The sequence below is a fragment of the Onychostoma macrolepis genome, chromosome 21 (assembly GCF_012432095.1).
Source record: "Onychostoma macrolepis isolate SWU-2019 chromosome 21, ASM1243209v1, whole genome shotgun sequence".
NCBI classification, from domain to species: domain Eukaryota; kingdom Metazoa; phylum Chordata; class Actinopteri; order Cypriniformes; family Cyprinidae; genus Onychostoma; species Onychostoma macrolepis.
In genome coordinates this window covers 25,577,378-25,589,918 of record NC_081175.1, presented here as the reverse complement: position 1 = coordinate 25,589,918, position 12,541 = coordinate 25,577,378, and the positions used below count along the sequence as shown (strand labels likewise).

At 33.4% G+C, this 12,541-nt stretch overlaps 1 protein-coding gene across 2 annotated transcripts in view; it reads left to right on the top strand.

Annotated features, from left to right (window-relative positions):
- The window catches only part of slc4a4b (solute carrier family 4 member 4b), a 51,342-nt gene that overhangs the window by 4,849 nt on the left and 33,952 nt on the right, over window positions 1-12,541 (top strand). For both annotated transcript variants that reach the window (XM_058757143.1, XM_058757142.1), the window contains exons 2-3: window positions 8,836-8,906; window positions 11,691-11,864. In XM_058757143.1, the coding sequence (XP_058613126.1) occupies window positions 8,836-8,906; window positions 11,691-11,864 (245 nt within the window). The remainder of the gene's footprint in view (window positions 1-8,835; window positions 8,907-11,690; window positions 11,865-12,541) is intronic.

The window sequence follows — 12,541 nt, the reverse complement described above, 5'->3', positions numbered from 1 at the left end:
GCTTGCGGTGGAATGTAAACACTCACGAGAATGAACGAGTAAAACTCCCGCAGCGAGTAGAAAGACTTAATTAATGAAGAGCACTTCTAGATCTGAACAACACGTCTTCTTTAACACTGTTACATCTGTACACCACCGCGTGATTTCCCTGTTGACTCTGCGTTGCGATCCGCTCTAAACAGCTGAAAGCCCGGCAGATGAAGCGCGCTGTCCGGAAAGACATCATTCAGCCAGGTTTCCGTGAAACATAGAGCAGCAGAATTTGAGAAATCCTTATTTGTCCGGCAGAGCAGGAGGAGTTCATCCGTTTTGTTGGGTAGAGAGCAGAGATTCGCCAGATGGATGCTAGGCAGCGCTGTCTGGGCTTCATGAGTTATTTATTATAACCAGCTTTATTACAGCTACCGGAAACCAACAATAAATAATTTTTTGTTGGTTTCCGGTAGCTGTATCCCTTCTAGCCACAACCGCGAATATAACACGTAATTACTGTATTTGCATTACTGTAAGGGTAGGTTTAGGGTTGTGGTAGGTGTAGACATTAATAAATCATAATTTGACAGGTAGCATTTTTTGTTGTCGAATTGTACTACCTACTGTTTAAATGGGAGGTAGCAAAATCTGACAGGGTAGCACAAATCAACAGAACACTGGTTCGCTTCCCCCGTCTGCGCGTCCTGAAGCGTTTGATCAGGGCCGCTGCTCCCCCGACTACAATGTCCAGCAAAACATCCGAATAATCGAAAACCGGTGAAATATCGGGTGGTGTGTACTGCCGAATGTCCAGCAATTCATCTCTGGTGAAACTGATTGCAGGGATATAACTAAAGACAGGGACAAACTAACAAAAAAATAAAAACAACTGCGGACGACGCCACAGAGGCTGCCATGAGCGGCGCCATCTTGGATCGAGTAGGTGATGGTAGTTTAATGTATACAATGGTATTAAATGGTTAACATTCATATAGTATGATATTTAAATTGTGAATACTACAGCAGAACCATGGTGTCAAGCTCACAAAATAGTAATACCATGGTACTTTGATATATACTGTAAGCTACAAACAAGTACTTGTTCCTTTGGACACATACCATGGCACTGCCATGTTTTTTGTACATTTAGTATCAAGGGATTTTTTTTTAAGTACCTTAGAGTACCATGGTGTATTTCAAAGTACCATAGTAATACTATGTGATGCTTTTTTTGATATATACTATGATATTGATATGGTACTCAAAGAATACCATGGTATGTGTGTTTAAAATCATGGTATTATCATGGTACATGAATATATCATGGAATAACTATGTCTAAATGGCAATGCTTTTTTTTCATTTTTATTATTTGTTTTAATAATTATATATGCTTTTGTGATATTTATTAGTTTTTTATTATTTATCTATTTATTTATCTATCTATTTTTTTTTACTAGTTTCAGTTGATGATAACAACACTCAGTTGCCAAGGGGGCTTTTTCACATTTAATTTAATTATTTGTCAACTTTATTTAATTTCCAAAAACTATTTTCACTTAGTTTGACATTTCAATTTTTTTTGTTAAAATTTTTAGATTTTTCATCTAATATTAATTTTCTTTTTTTTTATTTCCTTTATTTTAATGACCTTTCCTTTATTTTAGTTAAAGATAACAATGCTATAAAAAAACAAATGGCACTTAAAATTAGTGCAATTTTGAATCTGGAACCTGGAAGAACTAGACTAGCAGGGTTTTCTTAAGAAAAATATGTGATTTTTCCTCATTCCTTTCCTGAATGCACACAGGCTTATCTGTCTGTGCGTACGAGAGCGTTGCATAATCGAGCGCTCTCACCTGTTGCGCTATGTGACTGCCCTTTCCTCTTCCTCTGACTGTCTGAAGCACATGGCTTCCTGCTGTTGAGTGTTACCTGTGCAGGTATTGCGCAAGGAACTTTCATAGAAAGATAAGTGGAAAATGCAGAGTCACAGTGGAATGCCCTCAGATATGCTCTCCATGACTCCTGATATCTCTCTTCTTCTCCTTGAGACTGAGGTCATCTGTGAATGACGGACAGGAGCGACCCTGAGCCTGCTGGGATACTATAGCGATACGCCGAGTTCTGTAATAGAAAGATTTATGTATCAGACAGACTGGATCTATACGTGAACTTGACGTTCTAGCGGTTTTGACACAGACCTGCTGGTTTCACGCATCTGTGTTGATAAATTCATGATTTAAAGTCAAGGTGAATTCAAAACGGACTCTTTGTCTCATGTTCCTGAACTTACTGTGCAGGATTCATCAGTGCATGTAGGATAAAAGAAGTTTAATAATGTAACAATTTGCTTTGAAATTGCTTTCCTTTTCAGATGATGTCATCTAGGCCAAGTAGGCGGGGAAAATTGTGTTAACCAATAGCAAAATAGATATTTAAACATCGTTTTAAGCTGATGTTGTAAGTAATGCAACCTTTGTTTAGCCACCAGTTAAAGCTGTCATTTAATGTTATTTTAGTAGTATACCTATTATAGTTTTTGATGAATCATTAGCTTTTATTTTTATATTTTCAGTTTTTATTTTAATTATAGGGTAAGCTTTGGTTATTTTGTTTTGTGATTTGTAATATATTGTTAAATATTTTTACATTATTTTGTTTTTTCATTTTATTTATTTAATTTTAGTACTTCAACTTAAGCTCATGTATTTCAGGTAGTTGCCAAGGTAATTTCTCATCAAGTGTGTGTGTGTGTGTATGCACACATGTATATATGTATACATACATATAAACACATTTTTTATATTTTGTTTTATAATTCTTATTTTATATTCAACTTTCATAGTTTTAAACTTTAAACTTTTTAATAGTTTTACGTGGTTAACATCAATTCTATGAATTATTTTATTAATTATATTACATGTTATGGCAATAACAAATAATAGATCGATTTGAATACATAGGGATGCTCTGGAGGCTGAACTTGACTCTTCTTGACCATCCAGTCATTTCCTGATCAAATCATGCTAATTTTTTTCTCATCAAATATTCTGTTTCACTCGTAAACATTGCATTATGGAAGTGCAGTGGGTTGTGATTGCTATTTCATGTTGACTTTAAATCAATGGCTTGTCATTTTGTTTAACCCCTCAATGCTTGATATTTGGGATTAGTTCTCATCTTGAAACCACACAGTTCGGAGCTTGTTGGGGTCCAGCTGTCTCTAGCAGACGTGTGTTTTGGCGTTTGGAAGTGTTTGACTGCTGTGTGTTTACGCTCGCCTCACAAATATTCACTGATGGGTGTCTATGAAGTGACAAGCGCTGAAGTGTGTGGAATCCATCTAGAGATTCTGTGCAAAATGACCAAAGCATTTACTTTTTCCTTTGTCTGTTATATGAGGGATTGTGACTCTTTTTTGATCCCAGGTCCCCAAATGCTTGAAATTCTCAGCATAATTGCTGTATGATCTTCAGTAAAGCTGTATAATCATTCATAACATTAACATACATTTATGGTAAACAAGTGTTGACCTAGTTTATAAATTAACTATATGTGCCACTAAATTGTGACAGAAACAGATTTACATCTGTTTAATGTTATTTTGCACTGTAGAAACAACCAAATGGCATATCAGACAATATAACTGTTTTTTAATAAAATATATTTAGATTTTTTTTATCATTTGAAAGAAATTTCTGTTTTATATGTGTATGAAACCTATAGAAAGTAAAATTATTTAAAAGAAATTAATTATTATTAAATATAATTATTAATTTTTTGTACATGTAAAATATGTAAAGAACCATATAGAAAAAAAAATCATTTCATTTCAAAGAAATGTGTGTATATGCAACATAGAAATGTCTTTATAATGAAAAAAAAATCTAAATGTTATTTTTAAATGTCATTCAAAAGAAATCTTTATATAAAACAGAAATTACTTTAAAATGATAAAAAATCTGCAATCTACAAAAACATCTACTGCCACGACCCCCACCCCCCTCTTTATATGTATATGTATATGTGTGTGTATAGCTGGGTGTTAGATACACAGCTTTTATAGTTTCTAACTAACACTGTTAATTTGTTTAAGCAACCTTGTAATCGTTTGTTTAAGATTGGACTACAGTGTTGTGTAAATTGTTAAAGAAAGCAGATTTATTCCCAGTGATCCCGCCCCGTCTGCACACAGCTATGCTGAAGCAGGAGAGGTAGACTGAAAAGAGGAACCGAAAGAGAGAACAAAACACTAGGAAGCCAACATAATTTGAGGTAGAGACAGCAGAGTGAAAAAGTCCTGTAGGAAACAAAGGAAGCCTTGTACGAAATGAAAAGAATGGCTATAGGACGGACAGGAAGTGCACGGGCGAGATGAGAAAGATAGACGTGGAATGAGGAAAATAGGTGTAGATGACAGGAGAAAATGGAGAAGATTATCTGGATTTCAGTCACTAGAGTTGTTTCAGTTCGGTGTTAGTCTGTGCTGGTTTATGGTGGTTAATGGCGGTCTAGCCTCGCGTAGGGACAAATTAGCCACGCTATTCAACAGAAAAACGCCAGTCTTCAGTGTCACATGATCCTTCAGAAATCATTCTAATATGCTGATTTGCTGCTCAAGAAACATTTCTGATTATTGCCAATATTAAAAACAGTCAACTCCTTAAAAAAACAAAACAAAAACAGCATTTATTTAAAATGGAAATAATTACAAATGTCTTTACAGTCATTTTTGATCATTTTAAAACATCCTTGCTGAGTAAAACTCTTATTTTATTTAAAAGCTCCAACCTCTAAGTAAGAATATTGCTCAGTTGAACCAGAACAAACACAACAGTCAGTCCCATCAATGACTCTTGTTTAATTTAGGATGGTGTTATTGATTGTGTCGAGAGGCTCAGGTGTGTTTTGGACTTTCTCTCCTCGTCTGTCTTTTATGACGTCTGTGTTCCCGCTCCGTCGTCAGATGGAATGATTAACTGGCTCGAGCTGCTCGGGATTTAAAGAAATCTACACCATTCGGCCTGACTGTTACACCATCTGCTCCTCCAAATGCCTCGAACAGACGTTGCACTAAACTCTAGCTTAACACCCGGCTAAAGTAAACTAAACTAACCGCTAAGATATATACAGCCAATCAATGGCTGCTGGGAGTGGTGTAGGATTATTCATCAACTGTGAGTTCATGTTTAATTTTGCACCCAGAATGAAGATTTAGTCACTTATGCACACTCAGTGTACACTCGTTTTCTCCTGAAATATTCTGAAGTAAATAATGTATTACTAGTGTATACACTACTGTTCAAAATTTGGTGTCAGAATATTTTGGAAAAGTCTCTTCTGCTTACCAAGGCTGCTTTTTTTTTTAAATCAAAAGTAAAAACTGAAATATTATTGCAATTTATAATAACTGGTTTCTATTTAAATATATTTTAAAATGTACTTTATTCCTGTGATTGTAAAGCTGAGTTTTCAGCATCATTACTCCAGTCTTCAGTGTCACGTGATCCTTCAGAAATCATTCTAATATCCTAATATTTAGTGCAGAATAAATAATAAATGTCTTTACTGTAAGTTAATGATTGCATCCTTGCTGAATAAAAGTATTAGTTTCTTTCAAATGTGTTACACACACACACACACATATATACATATACATATATATTCTGATTCAGTATTTGACTTTAGCTCACTGGGAGTTGTTGTATATCCTTTTCTCTCTGGGTAATGATTTGGCCTTATGCTAAAAGATAAATATTAATGTCATTGAGATTCCTGGACTGTGTATCTAGCAAACGATCCTGTTACTTTTACAATCACTTGTTTTCTTGGATCATAAAGTTAATTGTAAACACCAGAAAAAGTGGCAAGTAAACCGGATTAAACTCAAACAAATTGGCGTTCCCACAGAAGCCATAACATTTGAGGAATTAGAGCATATGAGTAGGATTTAAAGATCAGTAGGTCTTATTAAAAGCTCTGCTGAAATCCCACTTACACAATGATGTGGCTACGCTTCAGTTTTTCACTCTTGCTTTGCTCCGTGAGCCACTTTTCCTGCTTGCTGTTATGTATTTAGTGTAGTGTATAGTATCTATAATAATACTAAACGTTATAGTCATGTCATTGTTGAGTTGAGCTCAAGAACAGGGTTCAATGACTGTCCCGAGCACCTAATAAACCACTTTCCCACTTCAGGCATCAGACTGCACGCGACCTTTGACCCCAGGAAGCGTTTATGGGAGTCTGCAGCTGTCAGACCGACACCTTGTTTTCTCTTTGACTGATTACTTCTGTGAAACCGCCGCAGCTTCTGTGTCACGCGTGTTATTGGCCGGAGAAAAATCGCCATTATCAGTGGAAATGCCAGTATCGGTCATGAATGGGTAAACATGGTGCAAGGGCTGCTGGGAGCTCATGCGTCAGTCACTTACACACCTTTACTGCTTGTATTTGCTTTAGCTTCATGACATTCCTCTGCCCGGGTCTCATGATTCTCCCTGTCATAAACGGTAATAAACAAATCCTTCTGTGCGTGTGTGAGTGTGTGTGTGCGCACATATACACACATTCAAATCAGACTCTCAATAAGTAACAGATTGTGTAGATGTAGTCTGAGTTGTACTGTTATATTTCTCCCCAAAATCTTAATATTTTTTATTCTTATTATGTATTTATATTTTTGTTTTACAACAATTATGATTTTTTTTTTCATGGTGGCATTTCGTTCATGACAATTAAGAACATTTATTCCAAAGTTCACATTATCAAAATGCGTTTAGAATTTTTTTGGTTTTCATTATTGTGAATGTGATTGTATGTAAAAAATTATAGTATGTAAAAAAAAAAAGAAGACAGATTTTAAGATCTATCAGCATAAAACAATACAGTAAAATTATAATATAATACTATGGTATTTGTTGTAATTTTATTATTATATATATATATATATATATATATATATATATATATATATATATATATATATATATATATATATATATATATATATATTATTATTAGTTAAAAGCAATTAAAGATATATTATTAATATGTACTTTTTACTTAAAGTTTTCCATCATTGTAATGCATCCAAATGTTTTACTTTTGAGTTTTGTAAATTTCATTATTCTCAGTGTGTTTCTCATTATTATTTTTACCTAATGGAAAAAAGTATTAGTGTATTTAGTGTTTTTTTTTATTAATGAAATGCATAAATTGAAATGAAATGCAATAGATTAAATATTACCTAAATATTTTAATTATTTGTTTAACTATTTACAGTATATTTATTTAAATGTAACTATATATTTAAAAAAAAGTAAATTACGTGTTTCTTTTTTTTTTTTTTTTTTGGCATTGAGGAAAAATATACTTGATTATTATATCACAATGCAAAAAATATAGGGTTCATTTTCACATCAGTATGTGTCTTCTTTCTTTTTATTTTGGGGTGAAATATGACCATGAACTTTTTTGATGATTCATTCAACTTATACTGTATTAACACTTGATGAACATCTGTTAAATACATCTCAATCTCTGTTTCCCGTTTGTATTCCACTGGGGATGAATCAACTTTATTTAGTTTGACATCAGATGCAGAAAGTTGATGCGCTGCCAGAAATCCGATTGTCAAATGCTGATCCAACATTTATGTGCACATGGCAGTCCAGTCCGGCTTCATCGAGGTGTGTGAGCGGTTGTTATAAACCCACAGATTATAATGGATTCGGCTCGTGTTTAACATATATTAATCACTAGAAGATAACATAACAAATCCAGCAGGTTACATGACCACCTGGCCTTTTCTTGTCATTCTAAAGAACAGAGGAAATGAAGTAGGGATAAATGAGATCTATACTGTGTATTCTTCATAAGCGAGGATGGATAATGCATGTTTCAATGAAATGAATGTGTAACGTGAATGAAGAGATGCATGCATCAGAGACCAGCTGTGAAGCCAACACCACTGACCTCATGGATAAATGCGTCAGAAACCAGCTAAAATTACAGAGAATATTTATTTTGTCTCGCTCAAAACTAGGCAATATATATGACCAAAATATTGTTTTTATTATTCTTACTATTTATAATAATAATGCATATTATATTATATTATTCGTATTTTATATAAAACTCTACAATATTTCCAAAATATATATATTTTTTAATTATTACTATTAATAATAATAATAATAATAATGCATGTTAAATTGTTATATTACATTTGAAAAGTTATAGTATTTATTTCAATTATATATATTTTAATATAGATCAGAATAAAAAAAAAAATACTGTACTTTTAAATTGTAATAATATTTCACAATTTGGCTGTTTTTACTGCATTTTTGATCCAATAGATGCAGCCTTGGTGAAAAAAAAAAAAAAGATCCACGTTGATCAACCACAACCAATATTTCTTATGTTATTTTTATGACATGCTTTAAGTGGAAAACATGTTATTTAATATCAATATATATTTTCTAAAGAAAATATGAGCAGTGTGGCTAGTGGTTGCTAGGGCATTGCAATGTGGTTGCTAAGGTGTTTTGAGTCCTATCCGTTATTTTTATTGTTTCAAGTTCAACCTGGAGTCATCCAACACATCCAGTCTTCAGTGATAGACATGTGATGACTTGAATCGAAACCAGACTGCTTCAGGTTTACAGGCCTGATAAACAAAAAACGGGAAAAGGGAAGCTTAAAACACCGTTTACTGCTTCTGTTCTGAGAAACATGCACGTGCAAGGCGAGATTAAACATGCTTGCTCTTTCTAGACAAAGTCTGCTTGATTCTGGTTTCGTATTTTGACTTCGTATTCAAAAATGCTTTCTGTCTGTCTTTGTGTTTTTCAGAATGGAGGATGAAGCCATAGTGGACAGAGGAGCGTCTTACATCAAAAACGTGTGTGATGAAGAGGTCGAGGGTACGAAACACACACACACACTTAAATATAGTGGGATATTGGATCTCCTGTGTTTCAGTTACGACTGAGAAGTCTTAGTTACTGTGGATTGAGTTTCACGCTCCCTTTCACTCACTCCTGTCTCTCTCCTCTCTGCCAGCTGTTTTTTTAATTTTTTTTTTTATTCTTGTATGTGTAGTAATTTGTTCTTAAGGGCAGGAGAGGATTATGAGTGCTGCAGATGTAGCAATCTAAAGCTCTACACGTGAAGAAGTTTACTGTCTTAATCCACACACACACACACACACACACACACACACTTAATCTGTTTCTGCATTCAGGAGAAACTGACTAAATGTGCACCACTTTTGCGCATTGTATTTTAGTGCAAAACTTTATATTTTTTCATATACTGCCACCAAACCATCTCAGCTTTATCGTGTGCATATTTAATTGCATTTTCTGATAAAACTATAAAATGATGATGATAACAAAACTAGTAAATGAATTGATGCATTATCAGTCTAAATGTATTTTTCTAGTGCAAGACTTATGAAATCTATATAACGCACACCAGATATTTGATTTATATTCATTGAATGTGAAGAAATAAAACATTTTTGACAACCTATGAAAAATACCATGATGAATCAAAATATGTAGTTCTTTACTGTCTAAATATTATAGAATGTCTATAAAGAAAAAAGTATAAAAATATACACACAGAATGTACACTGTAAAAAGTGATAAGTTGACTTAACTTAAAAAAAATTGAGGAAACCCATTGCCTTAAAATTAATAAATAATAATAAATAATATATTTTTTTAAAAAGTTAAGTGAACTTGACAATTCACTTATTTTTTTAATTATCATTTACTTAAAAATGGTAAGGCAACAGGTTTCCTCAATTTTTTTTAAGTTAAGTCAACTTATCACTTTTTACAGTGTATATACTACACACTAGATATTTGAATAAAAAAAAAAAAAACAATTTTTTTAATTGTTATATGAACTGATTTTGAAAAGTACATGAAATATTTTATTAAGTTTTTATAGATTAAATATTTAAAAATCACACTCTGGATCAATTTAGCTTTTTTTATTCGAGGGTTAAATTAAAATATCGTCATGCCTCTTTTCATGCAAATGAAGCTCATCACAGAAATGCATGCAATTTGTGGAATGCTCATTTAATAATGAATGTAATAATTTTAATATATTTATGAAATATTTGACTGACTGTGGCAGCCGGATATGTGGGCCAGATATTCAGATTTGCTGCCTGATTTTTGTGGCCGTGTTTGCAGCCCAAATAATTCCTAAAATAAATCATGTGCTGAAACAACACAGGCAGTGTGTGCAAATAAATGACTGGACACAGCTGAGTGAGTGAATTCCCCTCTCAGATGTAGAATGTACAAATACTGCAGGTTCAGACATCTAAAAATATCTGCACATCAAAAGCAGAACAAACACATTCGCAAACATGAGCTTTTCACACACTTATACTTTTTCTGTATTTGCTTCTCCCTCTCCCGTCCTCACTGAACTTTGGACCTTCACATGATGATCTCACACACACACACACACACACACACACACATCAGATAACGTTTAGGTGTATTTGTTTAAAGTTAAACTTGAGATGAATGAAGTGAAGGCTGACTGAAGCGTGATTGACGGATGACTGGATTGATGAGCGGCTTTATTAGTCCTTATATTGTTCTGTGACTGTGTGTTTATCTAAGTGTGTGTTCTCTCTGTTTTTAAATTCACTTCCTGGAGATGTCTTGCCATTTCCTGCCCGATCAGCTGTACAGGAAGTTGTTGGCATTTTATCTATAATCTAACAAGTGTGAGACATGGGTTGGATTTTCCTTCTAAAAAAACACAAGCACAGAAACGCAGTGACTCTCTTATCCATGCTCCTGGTCTTATTGTGTATGATTTATTAGTGCAAGTTCTTTCAAAGAATTAAAACGGGTGAAAAAATCAACTTAGCAGTTATTGTCATAAATATACTTTTTCACTCATGTGAACATGTTAGAAAGTGAATCATGATGTTGTTTTGGTGTTATTTATATAATATTGTAGTATTTATTAATAGTTTGAATTTGCTTTTATTTATTTGGTTTTTATTTTAATTTGATCTTTTCAATAATTTAGTTATGTGCTCTTGTCATTTTTATTAGCTTTAGTTTTTTTTAAAAATATGAAAAATATAAAAAAATATTTGATTTATTTTTATTTTATTTTATTTTGATTTTAGTTTGTCATTTTATTGCTTTAACTTATTTCAGTTAGTTGCCAAATGTAACACTTGTAATTGTCAGTTAAGTTTGAAGTTATGTCTAAAATGTAATTAAATGTTTTAAATTTAGTTATTAATTTAATTTTTTATTTTAGTTTTTTAAAGTATATTTTTTTAATGTAACTGAACTTTTAATTTAATTTAATCTTTTTATTTCACTATTTTCATTTGAGTAGTTTTTGTACTTTATTTCAGTTAGTTGCCAAGGCATCATTTCTAATTTTTAAGTGTATGTTAAAGTTTTTATCTAATATTTATTATTTTATTTTATTTTATTTTATTTTACTATAATGATTTACAATAGCCTACTGCATCACATTGTGTCAGTTATTATTTGTATAAAAACACAGTATTTACCAAAGCAGTGATTATTTAGCCTTTTTCTCCTGATTATCTATGTGTGACTGTGATCTATTTAATATATAAGCTGTCACTCTGATATGTATGTATGTGTGTGTTTGTAATCCTGTGATCTTTGTGTGTGTGTGTGTAGGTCATCACACAGTCTACATTGGAGTTCACGTGCCCAAGAGTTACCGTCGCCGTCGACGACACAGACGACGCTCCAATCACAAAGAGAGGAGAGAGCGTTTGACGGAAAACGTCAGCGACAAATCCGACACAGAGACTGCAGACGATCCGTCCTCCAGCATCCTCAAACCTCTCAGTAAGTCACAAATGAAGACAAACAAACACCATCCATTTTTGCATGTCAAGTCTGAATTGACTTAAATGATTATATATACTACTCATGCTTTTAGTCACGTTGACTACTTTTATTACATTTTATAGTACTTTTTAGGATTCACTGTGGGATTTAGGAATTCCCTTAAAACAGCAGCTCAGACGTCTCATTCTGTGTTTCACAAAAGAAATAAATGCAGAAAAAAATCTGCAAGTCATTCTTGATGTCTCACATGACAACCTTCACAGATATTTCCCAGGCCTTTATCACAGAGCAATCCATGATGTTCTGGAGAATCAGGGAGTGATTTAAATAAATATGATGGATAGTGAGAACGAGATAAAGCGGCGCTCACAGCCTCAGTTAAAGGTCTTTGTGTGTGCTAATCTCTGCTAATCAGTGACACGGCTGAAAAGGCAAAGCATCGAGCTAAACAAGTGCATAGTCACCTTTATCTGCACTTATCCTCGGTGAACCCACTCCACCTCTCCGTCGCTCTCTCTGACTGTCGATCCTGTGAGAATCACACACTTCACACAGTGCTTACAGTAAGTCACTGGGTTAAACTAACAAACACATTTCTCACATCAATAGTATGCAGGGCTTCTGATGGCCCGGATTTGTGGCTGGATTTAGCATTAACGGGTCAGCTGATCACA